Source organism: Pollachius pollachius (genome assembly GCF_949987615.1).
Source record: "Pollachius pollachius genome assembly, chromosome: 19".
In the NCBI taxonomy this organism is placed as follows: Eukaryota; Metazoa; Chordata; class Actinopteri; order Gadiformes; family Gadidae; genus Pollachius; species Pollachius pollachius.
In genome coordinates this window covers 11321409-11347967 of record NC_136952.1, presented here as the reverse complement: position 1 = coordinate 11347967, position 26559 = coordinate 11321409, and the positions used below count along the sequence as shown (strand labels likewise).

Genomic DNA, 26559 nt, shown 5'->3' with positions numbered 1-26559 from the left:
GTAAATATTTAATCTTACGATATTTTCGGATTCCATTACCGGTTATCTTAACCAAATGTCCTATCCTAATATGGTACCCTTTGACCTTCTCTCCTCACAGGCTGGAAGGCCTCAGTGGAGCCTGCAGAGAATAAGACAGAAGAAGACGAGAAGCAGCCGTCCAAGAGAAGTGGTCCGGCTGGTGGTGAGAACAACCCACAGCCAGCGGACAGACACAGACCACAGAACCCTGCTGCTCTGACTGGGCCAACCCATGGAGGATGAGCACATAGGAGGATAATCTAGTGAGCCTCCCCCTCCCCACCACCACCATCCCACCAAGCCGCCCAGTCACCCTGACACAGACAAGCCCTGTTGGGGCATTTCTCCCCCTTCAGGCTCCGAGACACAGGCAGACTGCCGTGGCTAGGATTACCCTATTAAAGCATTTTACCCTCTTTAAAGATCCACACACGCACAGGGATTGTGTGCGTGTGTGTGTGTGTGTCTGCTCACCCATTGGATTTGGTTCCTGGAGTGCAGTCTGCCAGGTTCTCTTTCTGCTCCTCATAAACCTCCCCACAACCCGGAGATCATCCAAGGAGACAGAGGAGGAGGAGGAGGAGGAGGAAGGAGAACCACGAGGGATTCAGCTACAGCCCTGCGGGGTTAAGACGGCGAGGGAGGGGGGGAAGAAAGGAGAGAAGAGAAGGCGGCCGCCTTGCTCAGCGGCAGAGCAGAACGCCAGAGCTCCAGACCTGACCCAACCGCCCCCCTCCCAGGTCAGGGGTCCCCGGGCTGGATTAGAGGACAGACAAGGATCTCCGGCAACTTCTGTAAGCACACTGACACCGGGCTTAGACCCGGAGTAATGCATGACCTCTAATACGAAGGCCGTGTTTATGTATCTGTCTGCTCCTCTGTCACGTGCTAGCTTACTTATGTATATCTATGTGTTTCACCCGTGACTTGTTAATGGGTTAATGGGTCGAGGCAAGTGGTAAGTGTTTTGGTTGACCCCCAGGCGAAAGGTTCTGGGTTCAAAACCTAATACCCACAATGTCTACCTTTCAGGGCGACCTGCTCCTGAACGAACATGTAACAAAAATTCACCGTGAGTTGCTTTGCGGGAAAGTGTCTGCCAAAAGGACTAAAGAGTAAATAGTTCAGCAGATTGGTGGAAAAGTGAGGTCAACGTTCCCATCGCCGCGGGGAGAACGCCGTCTCGAATGGAGAACCACACTTAACAGCATAACCAGGTTCCCTGCTGCAGCCCGCGCACTCCGTCTCTCCGTCACTCTGTAAAGCACCTCTTCCACCACAGTTTACAGGGAGAGAGAGAGAGAGAGCTCTCTCACTCTGTAAACTCAAGTGGAAATGGTGGTTTTCTCCTGAAGAGCTTCGTACCTCTCACTCCGCTCCCAGCTGCACCTCTTAACAAACCTAGCCCCAGCCAGGGTGGCCACGGTGGAGGAGAGAGACCGGAGAGAAGGGGGGGGGGTCTGGAGGACTGTGGTGAGCGGCAAATTAGAAGGCCCCTGCCTTAGATCCGACGCAAGGGCCCCGTCTCACGGAAACCCAAAGCAGGTCATTAATGAAGGGCCGCGGGACTGTGCCGTGATGCGTGGGAGGGCCCCTGGGAGCCAGAGAACCAGAGAGCTCTTTAGGGGAACCAGAGGTCCCTTGTCAAATCTGCTTTTCGCTATCAAAATATTTGGTAATGGGATATCCATTACGGCACCACACTCGGGGGCAAGACAAAAGGTTGGCTATTTGTCAAGCCATTTGTCATGGGTCGGCTCACACGCTTATCACAGACACTAGCGGGGAAAAATGGGTTCCTTATCGTAGTGTATCAGTATCCCTTAAGCTAAAAATATATGTCCCTCATCAAGCATACTCTGCTTGTTTGCAAACCTGTCTGGAGTGTTGAATGAATTTCCCTCCTCTCTCCCGCTACACCCCCCCCCCTCTCTCTCATGATACTGCTGGATGGAAATCTGTTAGAAACTGTGTAGTGAGCGTAAGCGTAGCCAGACCATATAGTAGCCAGACCATAAATTAGTGCTCATGTTGTAGCCAGATCCAACAGGGGAAAAAAAGCCCCAGCGACCTCCTTGAAAGCTCCCCGTTCTAATTGGACAAGAAGCAGACGCCTGAAGCCCGTGTGTCTGTAGAAACCAGCCCAGCGCCATGGCTACAGCGCCATGGTTCCAGAACATCCATTTTAGGGGAACGTGGGATTCCAAACTGCCAGATAGATCCATTTTGTGTCCCCGCCAGGGCCGGGCTACTCATTAAGTCAGTAACCAGATAGTCGCCAGGTATTCGGAGCAGGGATGTCTGTTTCTCGCACCACAAGAAACGACCAAAAAAAAAGCAAACCTAATTTGTTTTCCAATCAAAAACGTCGGCGCGATCTGAGCTGTAATTCATAGCCCCCGTTTTTAGATGACTAAACCCTTTTTGAAATATTTCGTTCCCTCTGTTTTCTTTTCTAGATGGTTCCAGGGGCGTCACCACAGAACCATTTGCAGCTGGACCCGGACCTATTTCTGAGCTCAACGTCCACTCACCCCCGTCGCCCCAAAACGCCGACCGGGGTTGAAACCGGAGCGACTGCGACCGCATTCTGCCATTGGCTCCAGGCCCTGCGACTCGCATAGCGTTCTCCCCCATTTCTCTCCCCTTTCATTCGGATGCATGTGTGTGCAACAGCAGGCGGTGCAAAGAGGAGGAGGGAGGCCTGAAATTACCCCGTCTGTGATGATGATGATAAACAGTGATTATATTACACCAAACTATTCACGCTTGCCATTAGCCTCCCCTTTATAGAGCCCTCACTGTACTGCCCTGAACTCCCAGAAACCCTTTCAAGACTTTTTTTCATTCTCCCAAGAGCCTTGGACTTCATTATTTTTGAGTCTTGGCCTCTGTGAGACCGCAGAATCAGCACAGACCGCACCTCAAAACAGTGATCAAAACAGGCCCTGAACCATCTCTTGTTCGACCTTTGACCTAAAAGCGCGATTCAAGAGAAAGACGATGATCCATTTCTGACCTTTTTTCTTCCGAAAGTGTGGAAAACCAGAGATTAATCCATTGGTTATCGACGTCGACCGGATCCAGACCCCCGTCCGAGCCTGGACCGTCCTGCGGCGCTCCGTCCCCCTCCGCCCGACCCCCCGGCGCCATGAACCTGCAGGGCAAGCTGTCGGGCCTGAAGGGCCTGGTGTCCGGCTCCCATGGCCGGCGGCGTTTCAAGGGCGACCTCACCACGGACATGATCAGCCCGCCCATGGACGACTTCCGCCACACCATGCACGTGGGCCGCGGCGGCGACGTGTTCGGCGACACCTCCTTCCTCAGCAACCACGGCGGGAGCCGCAACCGCGAGGCCGACGCCAACACCACCTGCTCCTCCACCCCCACCAGCCCCACCTCCACCCCCGACAACAAGATCGGGGCCTTCTTCTCCCGCACGCTGCGGCAGGTGAGGAAGGGGTCGGCGAGCGAGGGCCGGCCTAGTGGAGGAGGAGGTGGAGGAGGAGGTGGAGGTGGAGGAGGAGGAGAGTCCAAGGATGTGTCTTCGCCGCCACCGCCCGCCGTTTCCCCCATCATCAAGAACGCCATCTCGCTGCCCCGGCTGGACGCGGTGGGCACGACCAACGGCGGGGGTCCCGTCGTCAGGGAGCTCTTCCCCCCGCAGGAGGAGGGCAAAGTGTCCTACGGTGTGTATAGTCTGCACACGTTGATCCGCACACAGACACACACACACACACGCATGGACAGAGCTTGAGCTGTTGACAATAGGGACGGTCCCACAAGTTCAGTGAAGGAGATGAGGTGAAGGTGTTTCTGTGGAGAGGAGGTCGTTTTAGTCTTTTATAGCAGTAGAGAAGCATTCATTGTTTCCCAGAGACATGATGAGATATTTGTTCAAAATTTAGTCACGTTTACTGGAAGTCACGTTGACATTATCAGCCGAGAATCTAACTTGATTAAGCAGGAAATTGATTCCAGTGTAATTGCTGCAAACTCCTTCCACACGCAACAGCGGCCACAACAACACAGCCCCCAGCGTGTACGTGTCTCTAAATTATACAATGCTTTGTTTCCACTGACCCCCAATTTTTTTATTTCCCCCCCACAACAGACTTTAATGGCGACCACTTAAACAACAATGAACTAGATGCGCCCCAGATGTCCCTGTTCTGTTGAGTCACCTGGGCTCCTAATCAGCCACTCACTCTCTCAATCTGTCAAACACGCCGCCAACGCAGAACACTTCCAGAGAGACGGCCAGAGCTGCCCCCGCCCGCTCCCAATCCGTGACCGCCAGACATACCCCATGCTATGCTCACACCCGCCTTACTCCCACTGTGTGTGGGGGGGAGGGATGTACGGCATTATTTTCCTTCATCTAAAAAATAGAATTGCTTATAGACCGTCCGCCAACTTGAATAACATCCCACACACCGAATAGTGTATCGCACAAAAGTGGTCAGATCGTTACGATAAGTCAACCTTTCTTATGTCTACAGACTTGGAGAGGAAACTCAACAATGGTCCGATTACCTACCGTGTATCCTGTATGTTATATAACGATTTGGTGACTGCATGTTGTAGCTGTATTTGAATGTTAAGCTTTACTTGTTCAATACTGCCCCCTACCCAAAAACTGAGGACAGACAAGTGGCAGTAGACGTGAAATGGCTGTTAAGAGTGAAGCTTAATTTGGCAGTATGATGTTTCATCATTTAAAATTATGATTAGTGCAAGGAAACTATATCTTGGATTTAAGTCTATCTTTTGAGATTTGGTTAGATTGTCCCAAATCCAGTCCAATTGCTTAAAGATGCAAAATCACAAATTAAAAAGTGATGTCTTTGGTCCAAGGAACCTACAAATGTGTAAAAGGATGCCACATCCCTCCACATAGAACACCCCTCTATATGCTAATGGTTTCCCCCGCCTCACTGTTCCCCTCAGGTCTGGAGTCGGGCTTCGTCACGCTCCCCCGCCTGTCCCGCTCCGAGCGCCCGCTGCCCTCCGTCCCCGCTTCCTGTTCGCCGGACATGCCCCGCAGCTGCCTGGACGACGCCGTCGACTCCGTCCCCGCCTCCGCCACCACCATGGTCCCGTTGAGCCGCGAACCCGTCGCCATGACGACCCACTCCGACTCCCTGCGGTCTCTCACGTCCCTGGACACCTTCACCCTGGACCTCGGGCCCTCCCTCATGAGCGAGGTGTTCGGAATGATCGACAGCCCCGGCGGCCACTCGGACGGCCACTTCCACGTCTGGGAGGCTGAGGAGGCGGGCTCGGCCTTCGGGATGACCAATGAGGGCTCGGAGATGGACTCGGCCACCATCTCGTACGTTGACTCCCTGCTGAGGGAGGACTGCGGCAGCAGGAAGAGCCCGTACGGAGGGGACTGGGAGGAGGAAGAGGAGCGGATGGTGATGATGATGATGGAGGCCAACGGAGGGGCGGGGCACCCTCTTAAAGGGGCGGTGCCCGACGTGGTGTTGGTGGGGCCCACTGCGGAGGACGGGCGGGCGAGGCCCGGTGTGGGCATGGAGAGCGAGAGGTTCCAGAAGGCGGCGGATGTGCTGGCGCGTCACTACAGGGTGGCTGGATCCAAGCTGAGGATTCTGGAATCCGAGAGCCTCAGCCAATCAAAGAGTATGTCCTACGGCGAGGTGGACGAAGAGGAGGAGATTAAAGTCTGAGGTTGTACTGAGTGTCAGGACGCCTGGCGCATATGATATTGTTCTATCTAGCTAAACTCCATGCATAATTCTATTCAAATCAGTAGCTTTTAAAACGGGCCTTCTGTTGACAGGACTATATATGAAAAATGGCCCGTCCCTTTGTAATTCTTTGGTATATTATTTTCAGACGTTGAATGTGGGTCACGTTTCCTATGCAGCGACTCCTACAAAAAGACATTTGGTTGCAAGAATGCTCGTGAAAGTTCACAAAACACTACGTTTATAATCGGAACCGACTGAACATAGGAAAATATGAATGGTAAGTGAAAAGAAAAAGACCAGCTTGCTGTCCTCAACTGACAGCTTCTCATGAACAGCAGAGATAAACAAATAAGTACAGTAGGATAGTGAAAGTAGGAAGCGGAAGAAAAACTAAGTCTTGGGCCACAAAAAGGATGTTACAACAAGACACTACATCTCTATATAATCGCCATGCTGACTTCTTTTGACAGAGAAGCTCTCAGCTCTCTCCGATGAGCTCTCTCCGATGAGACATACAGCCTCAGAAGGGAAGTAAGCTGTTAATGTGTTACTCAGGAATACACCACCAAAAGAGGGAAACACACAAGGGCCAAAAAGGAGAACAATAAGGGAGACATGAATCTAATTCTGAATTCTCAGGAGCTTTTATACAAAGATAACCGAAGAAAACCAAAGAACCGTCTTGTGGTGAAATCTGCAGGTTTATATATGTATAACAACCATTTTATTTCTCCTATAGAACATACAACGACCTCCCCTTAAACGTGTATTTAGGAGCACCTGCAATTCACATGTACAATTTACATATTACATGTTAAAGGGAATATTCATGATATTTTAAGATTTAAGAAATGTACACTATGCCCCTGTGCGCTGAGGCCGGCTGACCAGCCAAAACATCTGTGCCAAATGAGTAAGAAAAAACACAAATAAAAGTATGGACTGCCTTTGTTTTACTTCCAGAAATGTACAATAAACATGTTTTCATTAGAGTGGAAAATTTGATTTTATTTACATTGCATACATTTTATTTTTGTAAAAAAAAAAGGAAGGTCGGTTGCAACGATTCAATACTGAAAGGTCAAGCCTCGAACCAACTGGCAATAAAAGGTGTTTTTAACTATTTTACTTCTACAGAATATCATACTTCAAAACCCTCAGCATGTGGAACAAACCCAATAGACGCTTGAGTGGTGGTTGAGGGAGAGTGTGTGACGTGTGGCAAGGAAGGGAATCGAACCCGGTCGCTCCGCTCTCTACCTCTACTGCTTCGTCTCCGCCAGGGGAGGCAGAGGCGGGGGGCACTTGGGAGCTCTGACCTCCGACCTCTTCATGGGGGCCTTCCTGGGGTGGTAGGACGGAGCCGGCCCGGGGCCCCCAAGTGCCGGCTGTGACTTGGGCCCCGCAGCCGGGGGCTGTGGGGCCCGAGGGGTTGGGGTGTGGGGCTTGGTGCTGAAGGGGGGCTTGGGGGTGCCGGTGGATCCGGGGTGTGGCAGAGGGTCTCTGGGTTTAGTGTACTGGACCACCACATTCTCGTCGGGCTGCACGGGCCTCTTCTGAACGAAGGACCTCTTCGCTGTGGGGGGAGAGGATGGGAGGGTTGAGAGAGGGAGGGAGGATGGGAGAGTTGAGAGAGGGAGGGAGGATGGGAGAGTTGAGAGAGGGAGGATGGGAGGGTTGAGAGGGAGGGAGGATGGGAGAGTTGAGAGAGGGAGGGAGGATGGGAGAGTTGAGAGAGGGAGGGAGGATGGGAGGGTTGAGAGAGGGAGGGAGGATGGGAGAGTTGAGAGAGGGAGGATGGGAGAGTTGAGAGAGGGAGGGAGGATGGGAGAGTTGGGAGAGTTGAGAGAGGGAGGGAGGGAGGGAGGGTTGAGAGGGAGGGAGGATGGGAGAGTTGAGAGAGGTAGGGAGGATGGGAGGGTTGAGAGAGGGAGGGAGGATGGGAGAGTTGAGAGAGGGAGGATGGGAGGGTTGAGAGAGAGAGGGAGGATGGGAGAGTTGAGAGAGGGAGGGAGGATGGGAGAGTTGAGAGAGGGAGGGAGGATGGGAGAGTTGAGAGAGGGAGGGAGGATTGGAGAGTTGAGAGAGGGAGGATGGGAGAGTTGAGAGAGGGAGGGAGGATGGGAGAGTTGAGAGAGGGAGGGAGGATGGGAGGGTTGAGAGGGAGGGAGGATGGGAGAGTTGAGAGAGGGAGGGAGGATGGGAGAGTTGAGAGAGGGAGGATGGGAGGGTTGAGAGAGAGAGGGAGGATGGGAGAGTTGAGAGAGGGAGGGAGGATGGGAGAGTTGAGAGAGGGAGGATGGGAGGGTTGAGAGAGAGAGGGAGGATGGGAGGGTTGAGAGAGAGAGGGAGGATGGGAGGGTTGAGAGAGGGAGGGAGGATGGGAGAGTTGAGAGAGGGAGGGAGGATGGGAGGGTTGAGAGAGGGAGGATGGGAGAGTTGAGAGAGGGAGGGAGGATTGGAGAGTTGAGAGAGAGAGGGAGGATGGGAGAGTTGAGAGAGGGAGGGAGGATGGGAGAGTTGAGAGAGGGAGGATGGGAGGGTTGAGAGAGAGAGGGAGGATGGGAGAGTTGAGAGAGGGAGGGAGGATGGGAGAGTTGAGAGAGGGAGGGAGGGAGGGTTGAGAGAGGGAGGGAGGATTACATATTGGTTAGAGGGGTTTGACTCCCGGCCAAGAAAGTTCTAGGTTCAAACCCCAATGCCCGCAGTCTTATCTGTAGGCCTCCTTGAGAAAGGTGTCTGATACCTGATTTATAGTGCCGTGCATTAACAGTGGGGCTGGCGCGAAAACCAAAATGTACTTCATCAGGGCCCTCACGCACTGTTCATAAAAACTATTTGTAGGACTGTTAACTGCTGGAAAGTGATGGTGCACAAGCTGCGCGTTCACAACAACTTTATGGCCAAACGGCGGCTATGATGCCATGGCTGTGTGTGCACTGTCAGCGCATCTCACAACCAGCACACCACGGCGCCACGGATAACGCCTGCTTAAACCCCCACATGCTCCTTAATGACAGCACTGTCCATCAATAAAAGCATCTGCTCAATAATAGTAATAATTATAATTATTATATAAGTGCTTCTATCTATCAGAACTGAAAGAAGGAAACATTTATAACAAACAGTGGCTTTGACTTCTTGTTTCATTTTTTGAATTTCCGTGTGCTTAAATCATGAGTAAGAGTTCAGGATGTCCAGATAGGAAGTTCCTCATGAATCATCATGAAAGTAACATTGATAATAAGTGCTTTACAGAATGCATCAGAACTTATGTTGAAACCTAGTGAACTGTAATCACAAAGAATCAAACAACACCAGCACTATGACTTTACTATCCAGTCCTATAGCAGACGCTTTCGTCCAAAATATCTGCATCTGAGTGACGTGTGCGTACAGGTAGCCTGCGCTCATTGGGGATTAAACCCAGAACCTTTCTGCTGGGGGGCGAGCACCTTAACCAGGGTGCTGCTAACTGGGGGGCGAGCACCCTAACCAGACAAAATATGATAATAATAATAATAATAATAATAATAATAATAAAAATTGATTTCTTATAGCGCCTTTCAGGATACTCAAGGTCGCTTCACAAGAGTGAGAGGTGAGGGTGTGTGTGTAGGCAAGTGAGTGAGAGGCCATAGGCCTCAGAGAAAAGGTGTGCTTTCGTGTACTTTTTGGAAGTCCCCACGGAAGGGGCAGAGTGGATGTGGGGGGGGGGGGGGGCTGATTCCACAGAGTGGGGGCGCACACGCAAAAGGCCCTATCCCCAAAGGCCTTGAGTCTCGTGCGGGGAATTGCCATCTGGTCCTTGTCAGAGGACCTGAGGGACCGCAGGGGGTGGTAGGGGTGGAGGAGGTCAGAGAGGTGATGGGGGGCCAGAGAGTGAAGGGACTTGTATGGGAGCAATAGAATTTTGAATTGAATGATGCAAGCTCGGGTCGGAGAGACGGACTTACGTTTGTACGGCGAGGCGACCTTCACCCTGGCCTGAGGAGAGCCGGGTGGTTCCAGCGGCTGATCGGGGTCCACGTTGGGGTTCTGGGTGGGGTTCTGGAAGGGGTTCATGGCTGGCGTCGGGAGTTGAAGGAGGACGGACGCTCTGGCGGCCGGAGTGGGCGCCTGGGTCCTGGGTGTAGAGCCGGGTTGGTGGGAGAAGGACGGGGGCCCGCCCGGCTGAGGGCTGTCCCAGGAGGTGTTTCTCCGGTGGCTCATCTCGCTGGGGGACTTCACCAGGGAGGAGGAGAAGCCGCTGTCCTGGGACGCCATGCTGGGGGGGGATTGAGAGTCAATGGAGATTGGGGGTAGTTTAACAAATGCACACAATCACAAACAATCACACAAAGACACACGGACACACAAACAAAAGTCCTAAAATCATTCATTACAAACCCTTTTTGCCCATCCAAAACATTTCTTATCTTTCTATTTTTCAAATAATTCGTATTCTCTCATATATTTGTCCTTATAATTGATCCCTATCATCAAAACAGCCGTTGGGGGTACCAGGAGAGACCCGGGGCCCCCCTGGAGGTACGGGTCCCCATAAAGAGTGAGGGTACCTGTTCCTGCTGGAGAGCGGGTTGTGGGAGGAGGTGCTGCAGGACGAGGAGGAGGAGGCCGTGGAGTAGCAGGAGGAGCTTCTCGCCGCCATCTTCTTCTCTGGGGCCGAGGTGTGGCCCTCAGGGGCCGGCGGGGTCGAACCGGCTTCGCTCCCTTGGGGGGGCAGGATCTCAAAGGAGGCGGCTGGAATAAAGATGGGGAAGGTGACGTTCACATCCGCGTTTTGTTCATCCATGTAATTTTATAATAGGGTGCTATTTGGCATGTGTTTTTTTGTTTGTGTGTGTATGCATGTGTATGTGTGTTTGTGTGTGCGTGTGTGTTTATATATTTGTGTGTGTGTGTGTGTGTGTGTGTGTGTGTGTGTGTGTGTGTGTGTGTGTGTGTGTGTGTGTGTGTGTGTGCGTGTGTGTGCGTGCTACCTTCAGGGAAGAGGCTGCTGCAGTGATGAATGAGAGGCTCAACCACCACCATCACCTGCACCGAGGAGGCAGCGGCCATGTCAAACATCCCGATCTCCCTGAGAGAGAGAGAGAGAGAGAGAGAGAGAGAGAGAGAGAGAGAGAGAGAGAGAGAGAGAGAGAGAGAGAGAGAGTGAGAGAGAGAGAGAGAGAGAGAGAGAGAGAGAGAGAGAGAGAGAGAGAGAGAGAGAGAGAGAGAGAGAGAGAGAGCGAGGGAGAGAGGGAGAGAGGCAGACAGTTATGAATGTGTGGAGTGGTAAAAGAGGGAGGGGCAGCAAGCAGGAAGTGGTATGTGTGCGGTTGGTCTCGATGACGAGAGAGAGGGACACTAAGAGATATGGGTGAGAGAGTGATGTGTGGGTGGGGGGAGACAAAAAACAACAGGAAGACTTCAACTGTGGTTTTTCTTTAGTGTGTGACTTATAGATGTTTGAGTTTCGAATGTCAAGCCAACCTACCACAGCATGTATAAATCGGACACAAGAGAAGAGTGGAGTGGAAGGGAGAGGAGGGGAGAGGAGAGGAGAGGAGAGGAGAGGAGGGGAGAGGAGAGGAGAGGAGAGGAGGGGAGAGGAGAGGAGAGGAGGGGAGAGGAGAGGAGAGGAGAGGAGGGGAGAGGAGAGTAGAGGAGAGGAGAGGAGAGGAGAGGAGAGGAGACAGGAGAGGAGGGGAGACAGGAGAGGAGAGGAGGGGAGGGGAGATGAGAGGAGAGGAGAGGAGAGGAGAGGAGAGGAGGGGAGACAGGAGAGGAGAGGAGGCGAGTTGAGGCGAGGAGAGGAGGGAGAGAGGAGAGGAGAGCAGAGGAGAGGACAGAGGAGAGGAGAGGAGAGAGGAGGGCACAGGTAGATAGCCAGACAAGTAAGGAGAGTCCAGGTAGATAGGTAAGTGAGTACAGGTAGAGAGGAGGGTTAGTTACAGGTAGACAGGTGGGTTAGTTACAGGTAGACAGGTAAGTTAGTTACAGGTAGACAGGTGAGTTAAGTACAGGTAGATAGGTAAGTTAGTTACAGGTAGACAGGTGAGTTAAGTACAGGTAGACAAGTCAGTTAGTTACAGGTAGACAGGTGAGTGAAGACCTGGTACTGACCCTTCTGTTCGGGGCCAGAGCAGGTTTGGCCCCAGGACGATGGCGATGTTAGTGGGGCTCATCCTGTTCACCGCCTGCTGCTCTGACAGGAGCGACAGGAACTGGACCAGGTACCTAAGAGGGAGGAGAATCATCTGGGTTTACTACGTCAACAAACGTGTGGCTTGCTATGGAGGAAAACAGGAGGAAAAACAGATCAAATTCGGAAGTGTCTGTTGTACCAGAGTGTTACGCATGAGGCAATAATCTGTATAATCGAAGAAACCCCATTACATTAACCCTATAATATGGAAAGTAATCTTCATAGAATCCTTTACATCTATGATTTAAAGTTGAACTGATAGAGGGAACTGTATTTGTCATGACTTTGGATAGTTTGTGAATGGAAGAAATTGTCAGAGATATTTACATTTAAAGAGTCACCTACCTGAGGTTAGAGTAGTTTTCTGCAGGAAGCTTCTTTAATACAATTCTTAATTGTTCCACTTTATCTGCTGTTTCTTTTTCCCTGGGTAGAAAAGAAACATGATGCATAGTTAGGTTAACATTAACGCATCACATGGTCTCTGAATAAAATGGGGCATTCGTGAGATTATACGAAGGAAGGGGCAATACCCACCCTGCCGCTTTAAACCAATCGGTGTAAAGTTCAAAGGTCATGAGTGGTTCAGGAAGTTCTCGGAGGTAACTCTTCAATGCTCCTGCAACAACACAACACCGCAACGATATCAACATAGACCACTGACTGAGTATTGATCCAGGGACTTTATGTATTGTACAATCTCCTTCTGTTTCATAATCCACATTGCGACGGTCTATTGTTGTCCAAACAAACATTTATGGTTGCTGAGTAATGGACAACGAACACCATTTGCCATTTATCCAAATCGACAAATCCAAGTGAATTCCTTTCAGAAACATGTCTTAACCCATTCAGACCGGATCACGCATCTGTGCGTGTTTACCATTAACCCATTTGTACCGGCTGCGCGGAGCAACATTGTATCTACTAGATACAATGTTGCGCCGCACAGCAGCCGGTACAAATGGGTTAAGGAGCAGGTAGGGGTTAGGGCCAATGGCTCACTGAGGCCACAGGTAGAGGGCAGACTTAAGGGTTCGAACCAAGGACTTTTCAGCTGGGAGTCGACAGCTGGCCAATGACTCGAGTATCCTGCACATATATAGCGGGGTTTCCCGTTTACAAACATGGGAGAAACGTGACCATGATTTGACTGCGCAAATAAATAACAGAATTGTCCCTGTTGTAATATTAAGAAAGAGTAGAAGGCTTGCTTTAGTGAACTGGGTTACTAGAATCCTTCATTCATTATTTAACCTGCATGGGCCTTTTAAACGTATCGTGTAATCTTTGAATCAATCATAATAATCCCTATGGGAGAAGATGGTTTGTGGCAAGATTTGGCAGGTGGCGTCACATAAATTCTTCTACATCGATTACAGAAATAAATAGTTCTGCACTAATGGGCTAACATAACCAGATCCTGATGTTATTCCTAAATAGGAATGGATATTGGATAGCCTATGTCCAAATGGCCAACTATTGTACGGCCCGTTATGTGATGTAATAGCTAACATGTGTCTAGCATAGAAAAGTCTGGAGCATCTACTAAAGAAAATCTATGTGCAGACAAATCATCAACATTACGAACCAAATCCGCCCTTTTAAAGAATTATCCGTCTGAGATCCATCCCTGTCTTTTTTTTCCAAGGGATTGAACCCCACGGTATGCAATTTTTTTTTATATCCCTGGCTTTTGGGATAAGCGCAGTTAACGGCACCAAAGATCCTTGCCCAGAAACCTGTCAATAGGGGCTTATAGGTCTCCCCTGCAAACCCATGGCCACAAATATAGCCCCTATATGTACGCTGGGATTGTTTCTGCTTGTGCCCCTTCTCCTGACCTGCGACAGCATGTGGGTCCCTGCTGAATTCCTCGTGGTCCACCGTGCCTTGATTCAAACAGCCTTTCAGTTTCTTCAGTACTGAGGCGGCTGCAGCCAGCCGAAACAGACCCTGCAGACAGAGAGAGAGAGAGAGAGAGAGAGAGGTAAGACCATGATTTGTAGGCTGAGATGAAAAGATTGAAGCAGAGTTTGAGTGAGATTTTAGATCGATTTTCATTCCAACCGAAACAAACCCAGCAAATGGAATTTTAACCCACAACCCCACCCACACACAGACCCATATAAACTATCGTTAATGTTTCTATTCCAAACAAGTGCAACACTGTTTTTGAGCTGCTTCAATGTTCCTTGCTGGACAGCACTTTGAAGTAAATTGTGATGCTTTTAAGGGTGATTTATCAAGCAATCAACGTAAAAAAACCACCCTTTGCTAATATCGAAGGGCAACACCCTCGGTTCTACTGGTCGTATCCCAGCCCAGTCAGGGGGGGGACCAGTACCTCCTCCTTCATGCCGGTCCTCAGTAGCATGTGGACGCACTCCTGGATGGGTGAGGCGATCTCACGGGGGCCGTCGGCCAGGTGGGAGAGGAGCGGCTCCCCGAACACCTTCCTGTTAGACACCATCTGCAGAGGATCTGCATGTGTACACACATAACACACACACACACACACACACACACACACACACACACACACACACCAACAGAACACAAATATGACATTATGATACTGAAGTTCATTGATCTATAGATCTTTAACACACTATAAACTATACCTTTGTGGCTATGGTTGTCTTTGAGCTCCTTGATGTTTTGTTCCAGGAACTCATGGGAACTTTTGTGGTAATCCGCCTGTAGCTCCAACAGCTGAATCAGATGTCAAAAATGCAGAATTAGTAGCAGGTGTAACTAACTAACTAACTTTAACAACTACAATCGAATAGTTACAAGTATCAGCTTAATATAATGTATTCCAAAATAAGATAACAGACTGATAAAGTGTAAACCATTTCTGGGTAACATGGGTTTGTATTGTATTTCTCTTCTCCTACAATGGATAAAACTAAGCACTGACCACAATTTGATATTGGGTACAACCAAAAATAGACCAGACACCACATCTTACGAATCTAACTCACGCTGATGAAGTAGTTAGCATAGTCGTCCTCTTTAGCTGCAAAGTGGTACAAGTCGGCAGAGTACTCGTCCTTAACACACAGAAGAACAACAACCTTAAAAAATAGAATTCAACCAGATTTTGTTATACAATGGTCATGATTTATGGATTGGTTTCATTTCCACAATTAAATCAAATAAACATACTAATCTCTGTAGGCGTCTTTGCCCAAGACTGCCTAACTACTCAATAAAAACATATATTGGGAAATAGCTGACTGTTTTGATGCACTCAACTCAAGCGTGCAAGTCACGCTGTATGTTGTTGAGGCTGATTGAAGGCATAACTGCTCTTACTTTAATGTTGTCCAACTTCCTCCAGGCCTCCTCCACTTCCTCCCTCAGACCCTCCTGCTTTGTCTGAGGGCCGGTGCTGGCCTGGCACCTGAACAGACACACACACACACACACACACACACGCATGTTCATACAGACAGAGACAAATACAGAGACCGAGACACAGATACACACACACACACACGCACACACACACACACACACACACACACACACACACACACACACACACACACACACACACACACACACACACACACACACACACACACACACACACACACACACACACACACACACACACACACACACACACAGCCATTGCAGTTAGCTGCTATGTACTTGGGTCAAAATATATATACGTAAACAATAGTGTTACCCAACATACTTGTGACGTGCATTTTGCCAATCTGTCGTCAGTTTGGCAAACTGTTTCTTGTTCCTAAGAATCTCTGGCAAATCCTCCTGAGGATGAACAAATAAGTGACCCCTTAAGTAATTTACAATCATCAAATGTTAAGAGTGGAGATTATCTCTTGACGGCCTAAAGTAAGCATTGTGAGGCATTCTTACATCACTGAGTTTATTGAGTGGCTCCAGAACCTCTTTCTCCACTTTCATCTCAAAGTCGGCCCGTATGTTGGCCAGCATCTTCTCCATGAAGCAGCACATCTCCAAAACTCTCCTGATACACACATGAAGAGCAATATACACATAGACTCATAGATAGGGAGATATATATATAGATAGATAGATAGATAGATAGATAGATAGATAGATAGATAGATAGATAGATAGATAGATAGATAGATAGATAGATAGATAGATAGATAGATACCTCATAGAGGACTCTGCATCAAAGTCTTTCAGGCTCTCTGCCATGCTGACAGAAAGCATCATTAATGGCAGCTTTTTCTGGAGAGAGACAGAGAGAGAGAGAGAGAGAGAGAGAGAGAGAGAGAATGGGAGAGAAACCAAGATGTGATATGCAACAAAAAAAGATGAGATAGAAGCAGAGAGTGAAAGGAAGGACTGTTCAGTCTTGGAGGTAGAGCGAGGAAGCTTTCCTCTCTGTACAGGTGAGTCGTAATCAAATCCGTGTGAGGGCTAAAACGTGCAGGTGTCACTACCAGGGCTTTGATGGTATACAAGCGGGAGGGCCGACCCAGTTAGGACACCCTCAACTCAGCCCAGCTTTTTGTCTTTCACCTACTTACAAGGCCTTGGCAGAAATATCTCTTAGATTTGTTCATTTGTTTCTTCCTTGATTTGCTATATTGGTGTTGCTAATTGTTATTTGATTGAGAATACATAGCTAACTTTGACCTCAGAAGGAAGGATATTATATTAGTTAAATCTTAAGCTGTGTCCACGCAGTCTGAACATGTATCTATGGCACGTCAAGTCATATAACAGGTACAATCAGAACTTCAGTACAGGTGAGTACAGTTCAGGTGAGTACAGTACAGGTGAGTGTTCAGATAAGTACAGTACAGGTGAGTCTTTAGGTTAGTACAGTACAGATAAGTACAGTACAGATAAGTACAGTACAGGTGAGTCTTTAGGTTAGTACAGTACAGATAAGTACAGTACAGATAAGTACAGTACAGATAAGTACAGTACAGGTGAGTCTTTAGGTTAGTACAGTACAGATAAGTACAGTACAGATAAGTACAGTACAGGTGAGTCTTTAGGTTAGTACAGTACAGATAAGTACAGTACAGACAAGTACAGTACAGGTGAGTCTATAGGTTAGTACAGTACAGATAAGAATAGTACAGGTGAGTCTATAGGTTAGTACAGTACAGGTAAGTACAGTACTGGTGAGTGTACAGGTGAGTACAGCACAGGTTAGGATAGTACTGGTGAGTGTACCGGTGAGTACAGCACAGGTGAGTACCGTGCAGGTGAGTGTCTTACCATGCGTTTCTCAGCCTCAAGGCCGGTCGGACTCTGTAAGCAGCCATGGAGTTTCTTATGAATGATCTGACATGCTTTCTTGGCCGGCTCCACCCGCTGCTCCACCTGCAGCCAATCAGGGAAATACACTCAATTTAAGGGGGCCAATAGAAAATGATGTCATGGTCACTCAATAATGTCATGGGGCAGCAACTGAAACAGCGCCACTAACGACTCAAATTGCACATTGATTAAACTGGATTATGCAAAAGAATGTATGTTAAACAACAGGTGTATGCAATGTTATGGGAGATATTAAACTAAATCTGTCAACAAAGTAGTAAGTTATTAGTTGTATTCATTAGCATACAAAGTGACGTGGAATGCGAGAAATAAAGGTAATGGAAATTGGGAGCTATATAAAACAATGGACAATATCAAGTAGTCCTCAACATAAGTGTATACATCAAAAAAATTAAGTATAGAGGAATCTTTCTCTCACCACAACCAAAATTTCAGGAAGAAGGTCTGTGGCATCTTGTGACCTGTTGATATTGAAATCATCAGGTGTATACGAACATTTATGACATGTGCAGAGCTACATTAGTAAAAGTGTGAGGTAAGTGAGAAACACGACCACCGGTCACTGAGCCTTGCAGTGTGTGTGTGTGTCTGTGTGTGTGTGTGTGTTGATGAATGACACAAAGTATATGGCACGAGATCGAATGACTCAAAACAAAAACAAAAGTTTGAGGGGATCTCATCATCTTTGAAGGACTATCTACTTCCCTTTCTTTTGTCGAATCAGTCTCGAATCGCTTTAACCCATGTCTCCTGTTATTTCAATGTTCATTCTAGAGGCAAAATACAAATGTTCTATGAGTAGCCTGTCAACACGCTGGTTGCTTTGTCTTGTCTTGTTGTGTCTTTATGAACATTGTGTGTTTATATGTGTGTGTGTGTGTGTGTGTGTGTGCATACATACACACAACTATGTTGGTGTAATGTTACTGCGTTTCTTTGTCCAAACAAACAAACTTATTGTGAGTGAAATGAAAGTGATAAGAAAGAAGCGTGCCAAATGGATGCTATGCTCTTGCAGCTGCAGGATTCTGGCATCGTATGAGTCAATGATGCCTACCAAACCACACTTCACACGTCATGCACTGAGCTTGGCTTCATGAGCTTCGCGCCTCAAAGTCGTTCATACTCTCCATGCTCAAAAAGTATTTTAGATTTTTTGATGAACTCACAGACCGTGAACACAGACACACCTCTAAGAACAAAGTAATTCATTGAGGCAACAGTTATGCTTTAGTCACATACAATTTTAAAAGGTCACCGACAATTATAGTTAATGAGCCAAGTAGAACAAAATGTATATGAACAAAAGTAATATCTAGAAAGCCATAATTCCAAAGAAATTATACTTTATGACATACAATATCTTAAAATAGTGTCTAACATCCTGAATCCAGACGAACTCGTGATGATGGTTTATACATTTAAATGAATTATAACTAGTGTGTAGCTGTAGTGATCATACTATACCTCCCACCGGAGCCCAGCTGCTTCAGTTTATTTAGCATACTTGCAGTCGACCCAAAACCACCAACTGCCTGGTCGTTTCTCTCTCTCTCTCTCTCTCCTTCTCTCTGCCACCGGCGGGAAAATGGCCTCCAAAATGTCCTCCACCGCGGAGCCCAGACAACCTGCTAATGCATCAGAAACGCATAGGAGCAGGTCATCTGCTTTGGGGTCTTGGCCTGGGCACCGAGCGTTTTGCTTTGAAATCCCCTGTCACTTTTTTAAACGCTTTTTTCTGGTCTCAGAAGTGCACTCATGCCTTCACTAGCACGCCGGAATCTCACAGAATGAGGAAGTTTCAACAGATGAGATACATCAGCTAGAGCGGGGGGGGGAAGAGAGAGAGAGAGAGAGAGAGAAAGAGAGAGAGATTTTATATGCAATGGCTGCATTGCTGTTCACTGTGGAAGTTAGCACACATCTAAAGTTAGGATAGGCATAATTATAAAGCATCAATGGGTAGCAAGGCTTGTTAGGTTGAACAATAAGAACATTGAGCTTCTCGTTATTTCTTCAATTCCTGAAAACCATGCAGTTAGTAACCTTGGGGTGATTTCAAAAGATGAACCAAAATACATGATTCTTTACTTGTCTATTTACTACAGTAAGGGTTGCTTTGGCACTGCACTTCCCTATGCTTGAAACTGTGGGGCTAAACGTTAGTGATGATTGTGTCTACAGATGTTGTGCACTTCAAGAGGGTGCTTTCGAGAAAAACTCCTACAACGCCGTCTCTGTGAGTGTCTCTCTGCAAGAGAATGAGCTGGATGTGAAAATCTAAAAGAGGAAACGAATCTGTGCTCTTTGGGGCCAGAAGGCCCTTACACCTTGGTGAGGTTCTTTTCACAGGTCACAAGGGAGAGCTATAGCTGAACACTGAATAAATATAGAAAATCATAAGATATATCATAGAGAGCAGTTAAGGCTGTTAATAGCACTTGGAATAAAGTGTTGATTGCTCATAACATCAGTCAATTTCCTTCATCACTGCATAAAAGCAAGTCAGTAACAAAGTACAACAATTCTCCACACATACCCTTTTGTTCTGGTGGCTGTTGTGTTTTTAATGACCTTTGCTGTGTGTCACATCGAGTCTGTTGCTGCTGATAGTTAATGCACAATTGGCTGTGTTAATGAGGAAGCGATAGCATGATGATGGCTAGTCTGAACGAGTTTTACATCTTTTAAAAGAGGGAACAAAAATACCTGTTTTCGGCCTGTGGTAGACGTGTTACCATGCATTGTATAATAGGGTTGCTCTTATACTACTATACCACTAAATTAATCTTTGAACTTCAGCTGCATGGCACGACTGGTTCTGGCATGCTGGTACGTTGGTGCTGTGCTTTCCAGACACCACCGTTTACTTTTGATTCAGTGTTGCGCCCAAGTGGTAAAGGAGAAACGTGCAATGGAAAAGACGCACAAAATGACTCACGACAGTTAAAGAATAACTAACAAGCTCACTCACTGCTGTGTAGATGTGATATAGCACCATCTGCAAACCTGCTCCATTGTGTCATTCCTTGAGACTTTCTATTATAGGTTTGGTTAATATTACTTTTTAAGATGTTTACATTTATACATGATCCCAAAAAACGTAATCGTATTGTGGCCATCATCAAGTGCATCTTAATGATCAATTATGTTCAATAACTCTTTTATATAACTCAATACAGAGGCATAATTTAGAGCAGGCCTAACTATTCAATGTTTCAAGTGATGTTATATAGAGACAACAAATAATTCACATATGCCTAACAGTAACAGTACTTCGTTTGGTGCTCTCACCAAACAATCCTCCAATTTTTCACGCACAATTGTTGGGTCCGTCAGTTCGCAGCATGTCGCACTGTGACTAGTGCAGTGGCGGACAGTAAGTTAACGTAAAATTTGATCTTACAAATGTTGGTTGTGCCCTGGGCCTTTTAGCGATCTTTGGTCCCTGGACACCAGTTGCCCCTATAGTTAATCCTTCCCGGGCTAAATTGTAAATTGGTAATTCCTTCATTTTATGTGCCCTATAAAAACTCAATAAGAATTGTCAAAACCATCATAGGCCTTACAGACGTTATTTTATCAAAGAGAAAAAAAAAGAAAGACAGTAGTGTATCTATCAATGTATTTATTTAAATCAAAATGTATTACATGAAAAAAAAAATTGAACAAGTAATTTCAGTCTCGGAGAGATTTTAAAACACTGGCTATTTTTGTACACTGTATGGTTTTACCAATATACTAATGAAGAGCTTATTCTTTCAGCAATTTCCACGAGAGAACATGGCTTTCCTCTTCAGGGCTTTCCAGATAAACGTCTATAGATATATATAGTCTGACCATGGCATTTGGCTACCCGAGAGAGACAGTGAGTTGGTCTTCAGTAAACGTTCCAAGGCGGCAATGTCCCTGGTCCAGTCTGTTGAAGAAGACGAGGCCAAGGAGAAACAAAGGTCGAAACGAAGGTCACGAAGGCATGTCAGACAGGAGCGGCTTCTTTTGCAGTTTTTTTGATTTTCCATTGAAATAATAACTACCCAAATCAAAAAGTATGTCGTCTTATGTGTAAATTATGTTAATTTTGGCCGCGATATCAAACGATTCAGGACAATTTGTGGATGCGGAATGAAGTTCTCCTACTATGTAACCTTCCATAGGATCTGGATGTCTTGTGAGGGGTTGGTGGTGTTTACATGGGATGGTGATCACAACATTAATAGGCTAGGACAAGCAGCAGTGGCCCAGCTATGAGCCATAAAACGCCTTTAGGAACCGGTCTGCTGCTCAGTTACCAACGTGGTAGTTGGGATCCACTAGCGTCACCCTTTGGAGCCAAAATAGCCAACATGTGACATTGGCACCAAAGGGCATGTGCAAAAAGGGAGGTGGTGGTGGTGATGGCGACAGACTAAACATTCCAAAAGATGAGAGATAGACTTGCATGCATCCATCTCTGCTACAGCACACTGTGCTTTAAGCAAGACGCGTGCCACCTTGGATGGAATAAGCCAAGAAATACCAAACACCTTTATACATGTATCCACCATATCCCTATCCCTTAACAGACGGGAGGGGCTACAAAAGCTCTTCACCCATCACGCAAGAGTCATCCAACCATCCAGCGGACCACGTATAAAAAAAGAATAGGGAAAAAGGAAATGTGATGGATCGAAAGGAATGGAAGAATTCCAGCAGCTTTAAGAATGGGTGACCCTGGTGAGCGAGGACGGCGAGCGAGGAACGCCACAAGCCCCTGGAACACCTGCCATCGTCGTCTCTCAACATTCTGAGCGACCGTTATTTTAAAATAGAAAAAACCCAAAAGGAAAAAAGTAACGAAAGAAAAGGCATCCCAGGTGTTCCATTTCTCTCCATCTCCATTCGACCTATCCCTCCCTTTATTCCCCCCCGGTCCTCTTTGCATTGCCTGGGAGGCTCAACTTTCAGCTCCCTGGTTGATATATATTTTTGAGGGAGGGACAGGACAACCTGAGCAGACACTACCCCTTGTATTGGTACACCATCTCCGATCTCTCTCCCCCTCTCTCTCTTACTTCCCTCCGTCCCTCTCTCTTCCTTCCCTCCATCCCTCTCAGCCGGCTGTTCCTGTCAATTCCTGATGTGGCCCGGGGTTAGCGCTTCGCCTTCGACTCGTCTGTATCTGTTTTGGTCCGAAACAGATACGGGAGAGAGAAAGTAAGACATGGCATTAATAATGGTGTATAACAGAATGCAACATACAATGTTCAGAGTCGACTAAAATATGCATTTCAATATATCTAACCATAAGAGCCTTTTTGTACATTGCCTTGAATGCATTGACAAAAAAAAAAAAGACCAACTTTCTAAACAAACCATAGAGGTCTGTGCCTTTGTTATAGGTTAAAAAAAGACTCCAGACTTAAGACTAACTCTGCTGGTCGAGTCCCCTTAAAAAGCATTCAACAGTTAATTCAAAAGTTAAACAGAGAGGTTATGGATATAGCATAACCCACCCACTCTGTGACCTGTATCCCACAGCAACAGCAGGTGACACCTCCCCCCTCACCTTTCTTAAGCTCGTCCCGTTTCTTGGCGGCGTCCTCCCTCTGTTTCTTGATGATGGCCAGGCGGGCCAGGTCGGCCCTGGCCTGCTCCGTCTTCCCCTCCAGGTGGAGCTTCATGTAGCGCTCCTTCGCCTTCTGCTTCTCAATCTCCTCTCTGAAAAGGGAGGGCCACGTGGATACAGAGGCACACAGACAGGGGCAACGTTATTAAGAAAACGGCTTACGCACGCCTTAATATGCATCGTCCGTATCATCGGAATAATGAAGTTGTACTTATAGGCGAGTGACCGTGTGTGAATGTGCGTGCTCCTACCGTTCCCTGCGTGTGAGCTCTTTCGGAGCTTCAATGTCGATTTCCGTAACCTTCTTGTTCTTTTGGGAAATGCGGTTGGGGTTCTCGATCTCTATGAGTCCTTCCACGCCGCTCTTCTTCTTTGACTGTCAGAATGAGTTAATATGAAGCAATGTAAATGGAAAGTTTTACCCTCTCTTACTGGAATTTGCTATGACGATAGAAAACGTTTATTTTCCATCGGTGACAGTGAATGGTTGGTTGGTAGTCATATTTGTAATACCCATGGGCTTCTTATACAAATATGCAGCCACAGTAGTACTGATAATCTATACCACTGCAACGGTATGGCAAAATATTCAGTATACACCAACTTATTGAACAATCTAGAGACTACATTCTGAAATTGAACTATAGATCGTTTCATGTGGTCAAATAACACCGTACAAACACAAGCCCCTTGCCGCAAAACTTACCAGGTCCTCGTCGCTGCTGCTATCCTCGTCCGACCCGGCAGATTCCTCTTTCTCGGCTCCACCATTTGCCTCCTACAGTACCCCAAAAACACGAGTCAACAACAGACCTGATGATGTTTCAACTATAATGCGTCAAATTTGTGCATTTTTGATTTACTCACCAGCTCTCTCTGTACTCGCATTTGTCGGTCAATCTCTTCAGGGTTGCTAAACTGTTTCCCCCGGCCCTTGTGGCCTTTTCTTCCTGCAACACAGAACGATAACACGATAACAGTTGGGGGGTGAGTCACAAATGACGTTCACTGCGCTAGCCAATATTAGAGAATACACAAGAGTGCCGACGAGCAGCTGGTGTGCTGCAATGTGTTCGATGACCGAGTCAATCAGTGATCTACGTTTGGGTTTACAATCGTTTTCTTGCATTCCCGACTCAGACACCACTGACATCCCGTTGGATCACTTGTCTCAACCCGAATTTGTGACGGTGCGGCCTCTGTAGTCCACATGGTGCTTCTGGATGTGGTAATACAGCTGTTCATGCACATGCCAAATATATTTTCATAATGTCTAACAGACGCCAGCTCATACCTCTCTGACATGTTAGTAACAGGAGTTATTGAGCCAATAGTGATTGCAACACTTTTATAGTGACTCACTTGCCGGTTAGCTAGCTAACAGGTTTAGCTTAGCTGCTAGCTCGCCAAGAACCTAGCACGTCAATGTTTTTCCAAAGTATTGTAGGCAAATACTTACCGCCTCGTGGCATGTCGACAATCAGATCTTGACTTTCCAAATAGTGGAACGTGTTTTTAAGGTCCACTGACGGTCGCTAACGTATTTTCGGAAGAAAGACAAGAGAGTGCCGCCTTCGTGTCTCCCGCTGCCAGTAGCCTTCAGCCGTCGCTTCCGGAGAGGTCGGTGACGCCAGCGCCGTGGGACAATATTCAGCCAATAGAAGCACTATGGATATTTTTTTGATAAATATATGTACTCGACCTTTGGTGAAATAAACAGATACACGATAACTCACAAGCTTGTTGGATATTCTACAAAAAAAATAACAGTCCGCTTTCGATTAGGCTACGGGTGATTTCATATAGACCACTTACAATACTCCTCAACATCTGAAACACACATACACTGGGTAAAGCATGCCAACATAAAGCGATGTCCTAATAAACAAACGTTTTTCTGGATTAACTATGGTATGTTAACCATCCAGAGAATTCAAAGCAGATGTTGTGAGGAATAAACAAACAAGCAATGCTGCATCATAAAATGTTGAATCACCACGTTAGAATGTATGATTGTTGCCCACCCAACCCATGCAAAAATACTATTTCAATGCTATGAATGTTCAAAAAGTACAAACAAAAGAGCTGTTGAATACGTTTGGGGCTAGGGGTTAACCCCAACTCTTTTTCTTTATTAAAGTGGAAAATAAATATGAAACATATCATTGAATGCAATCAGCGACATTGACTATACAGTAATAAAAGTAATAGAAGGCAAATCTAGAGATTCGAGACCCCCAGGACATTCCAGATGCCCCGTTGTCACGATGGCTCATTGTTAACTATCTTAACCAAGTAAAAATATGGCTTTATATAAACCTCACCAATGAATCATATATATAAACTTGAAAGCAAACTGGTTCCTAAATGCTGTTGAACGACATGTTTCTTTTAGATAAACAAGACACACAACCATGAACCTTGAACAGATGTCAGTATAGGTTATCCTGACCCTGGATAAAATTGACGATTTCCATTACACTGATCCGGAAACTGCTCTGAATAGTCAAATGTTGAAAAGAGTTGTAATTTCCAAGCCTTCAGATGTTTCATTTTTTTCTCCGCTGGTGGATCTTCATCTCCTCCAACTCTCTCTCCATCAGGTGGGACTCGGCCGTGGTTTCAGACAGCTGGAAACACAGAATAGTGAGGAAGGATAGTGCAGACTACAAGCCAAAAGCAGAGCATCCTACCGGTCTCGATTTTTCTAGAAATTATTTTGAAGGAGCTTTGGAAAAAAGTGTCTGCCAATGACCAAATGTTTATTTGATGCTACCCAGCTGCTTCCTGAACCTCTGTTCTATATCTAAAGGCCAGGCAAGTACGACAGAGTACCAAAGTCTCCACCACACCTTCCATAGTTGAGATGGAGACTTGCCTATTTAGTTACTATGTTGTCATATGCTAAATCCTCACCATGTCTAACAGGATGTCAATTTTCAGTTTGAGGAGGTTGTTTTCCTCTTCCAGCTGCAGATTCCTTTTCTTTAGCCTCTGCATCTCTTTGCTAGACACAGTTCCACCAGACTCTACATACAACATGAGGAAACAGAGGGGGGAAAATAGTTATGCAATTCATTATCTCTAGTATTTTATTGACAAGGGTGGGTTACTGGTTAATGTGTATGTTATTGTCGGTTCGGCTAGATGGATATATATTCAAAATAGTCATTACCTGAAGTCCACTGCCCCTCTTCAAATTTTAAACTTTGTCCTCCAATGTTCATCACCGGAACCCCATATTCAAGGCCCAATTCCACCTCCCTCGTTGACCGGTCCAACTTAAACCAGAGCGAATTAAAGTCAACACGTTGTCGTCTGCACATTACTTGTGTCTGCAGGAGTCAGGAGTAATCACTTACAGTATGGAGGTTCGATAAGGATGCAGACTTTCGAGGTGGGGTTTTCTTTGGGGTGAATGTATTCCCAAAGAGCGGCATATTCGTCAACGATTTCTTGAATGTCTAAAGAGAATAAACGTTACACAAAAGCCAGTGGGCTCATTTACTTGAATAACTGAAATAGCGCTAGGCTAACTAACTACAATGCTTTTTATGCAGAATAAACTAATCATACCTGGAGTTTAATAAAAAAAAAAGGCGTTTGTCACTGATGGCCTACTTGAAACGTTATTGAATAATGCTATACAATTACCTCCATTTAGCCCTAGAAATGTGTTTAATGTTTCAATAAAGTGAACATGTCCTCTACAACAGAAA

At 46.7% G+C, this 26559-nt stretch overlaps 4 protein-coding genes across 6 annotated transcripts in view; 1 reads left to right on the top strand and 3 right to left on the bottom strand.

The window, feature by feature from the left end:
- Nucleotides 1-5721, top strand: part of cdc42ep1a (CDC42 effector protein (Rho GTPase binding) 1a) — a 10109-nt gene extending 4388 nt beyond the window's left edge. For both annotated transcript variants that reach the window (XM_079756327.1, XM_079756328.1), the window contains exons 2-4: nt 101-815; nt 2481-3710; nt 4972-5721. In XM_079756327.1, the coding sequence (XP_079612453.1) occupies nt 3173-3710; nt 4972-5714 (1281 nt within the window). In that variant the 5' untranslated portion in view covers nt 101-815; nt 2481-3172 and the 3' untranslated portion in view covers nt 5715-5721. The remainder of the gene's footprint in view (nt 1-100; nt 816-2480; nt 3711-4971) is intronic.
- A 1271-nt stretch (nt 5722-6992) lies between these two features.
- On the bottom strand, nt 6993-19007 carry sh3bp1 (SH3-domain binding protein 1). Its single transcript, XM_079756325.1, has 18 exons — nt 18700-19007; nt 17651-17693; nt 17170-17274; nt 16088-16164; nt 15823-15934; nt 15638-15714; nt 15250-15337; nt 14916-14984; nt 14553-14643; nt 14276-14412; nt 13773-13884; nt 12466-12547; nt 12274-12354; nt 11847-11960; nt 10721-10818; nt 10298-10481; nt 9695-10005; nt 6993-7314 (listed from the first exon to the last, which is right to left on the bottom strand). Exons 1-18 carry the CDS (start codon nt 18735-18737, stop codon nt 7001-7003), a joined length of 2133 nt encoding a protein of 710 aa, XP_079612451.1. The 5' UTR covers nt 18738-19007; the 3' UTR covers nt 6993-7000.
- Nucleotides 19008-20845: 1838 nt separating this feature from the next.
- On the bottom strand, nt 20846-24444 carry pdap1a (pdgfa associated protein 1a). Its single transcript, XM_079756336.1, has 6 exons — nt 24300-24444; nt 23708-23790; nt 23547-23618; nt 23092-23216; nt 22781-22932; nt 20846-22393 (listed from the first exon to the last, which is right to left on the bottom strand). Exons 1-6 carry the CDS (start codon nt 24310-24312, stop codon nt 22365-22367), a joined length of 474 nt encoding a protein of 157 aa, XP_079612462.1. The 5' UTR covers nt 24313-24444; the 3' UTR covers nt 20846-22364.
- Nucleotides 24445-24986: 542 nt separating this feature from the next.
- Nucleotides 24987-26559, bottom strand: cby1 (chibby 1, beta catenin antagonist). 2 transcript variants are annotated; one of them, XM_079756337.1, is made up of 5 exons: nt 26495-26559; nt 26203-26304; nt 26016-26121; nt 25757-25869; nt 24987-25470 (listed from the first exon to the last, which is right to left on the bottom strand). In XM_079756337.1, the coding sequence occupies exons 1-5, from the start codon at nt 26498-26500 to the stop codon at nt 25390-25392; spliced, it is 408 nt and encodes a 135-aa protein (XP_079612463.1). In that variant the 5' UTR covers nt 26501-26559; the 3' UTR covers nt 24987-25389. The 2 variants fall into 2 exon arrangements, with proteins under 2 accessions (XP_079612463.1, XP_079612464.1); XM_079756338.1 differs by having other exon boundaries at nt 26417-26553.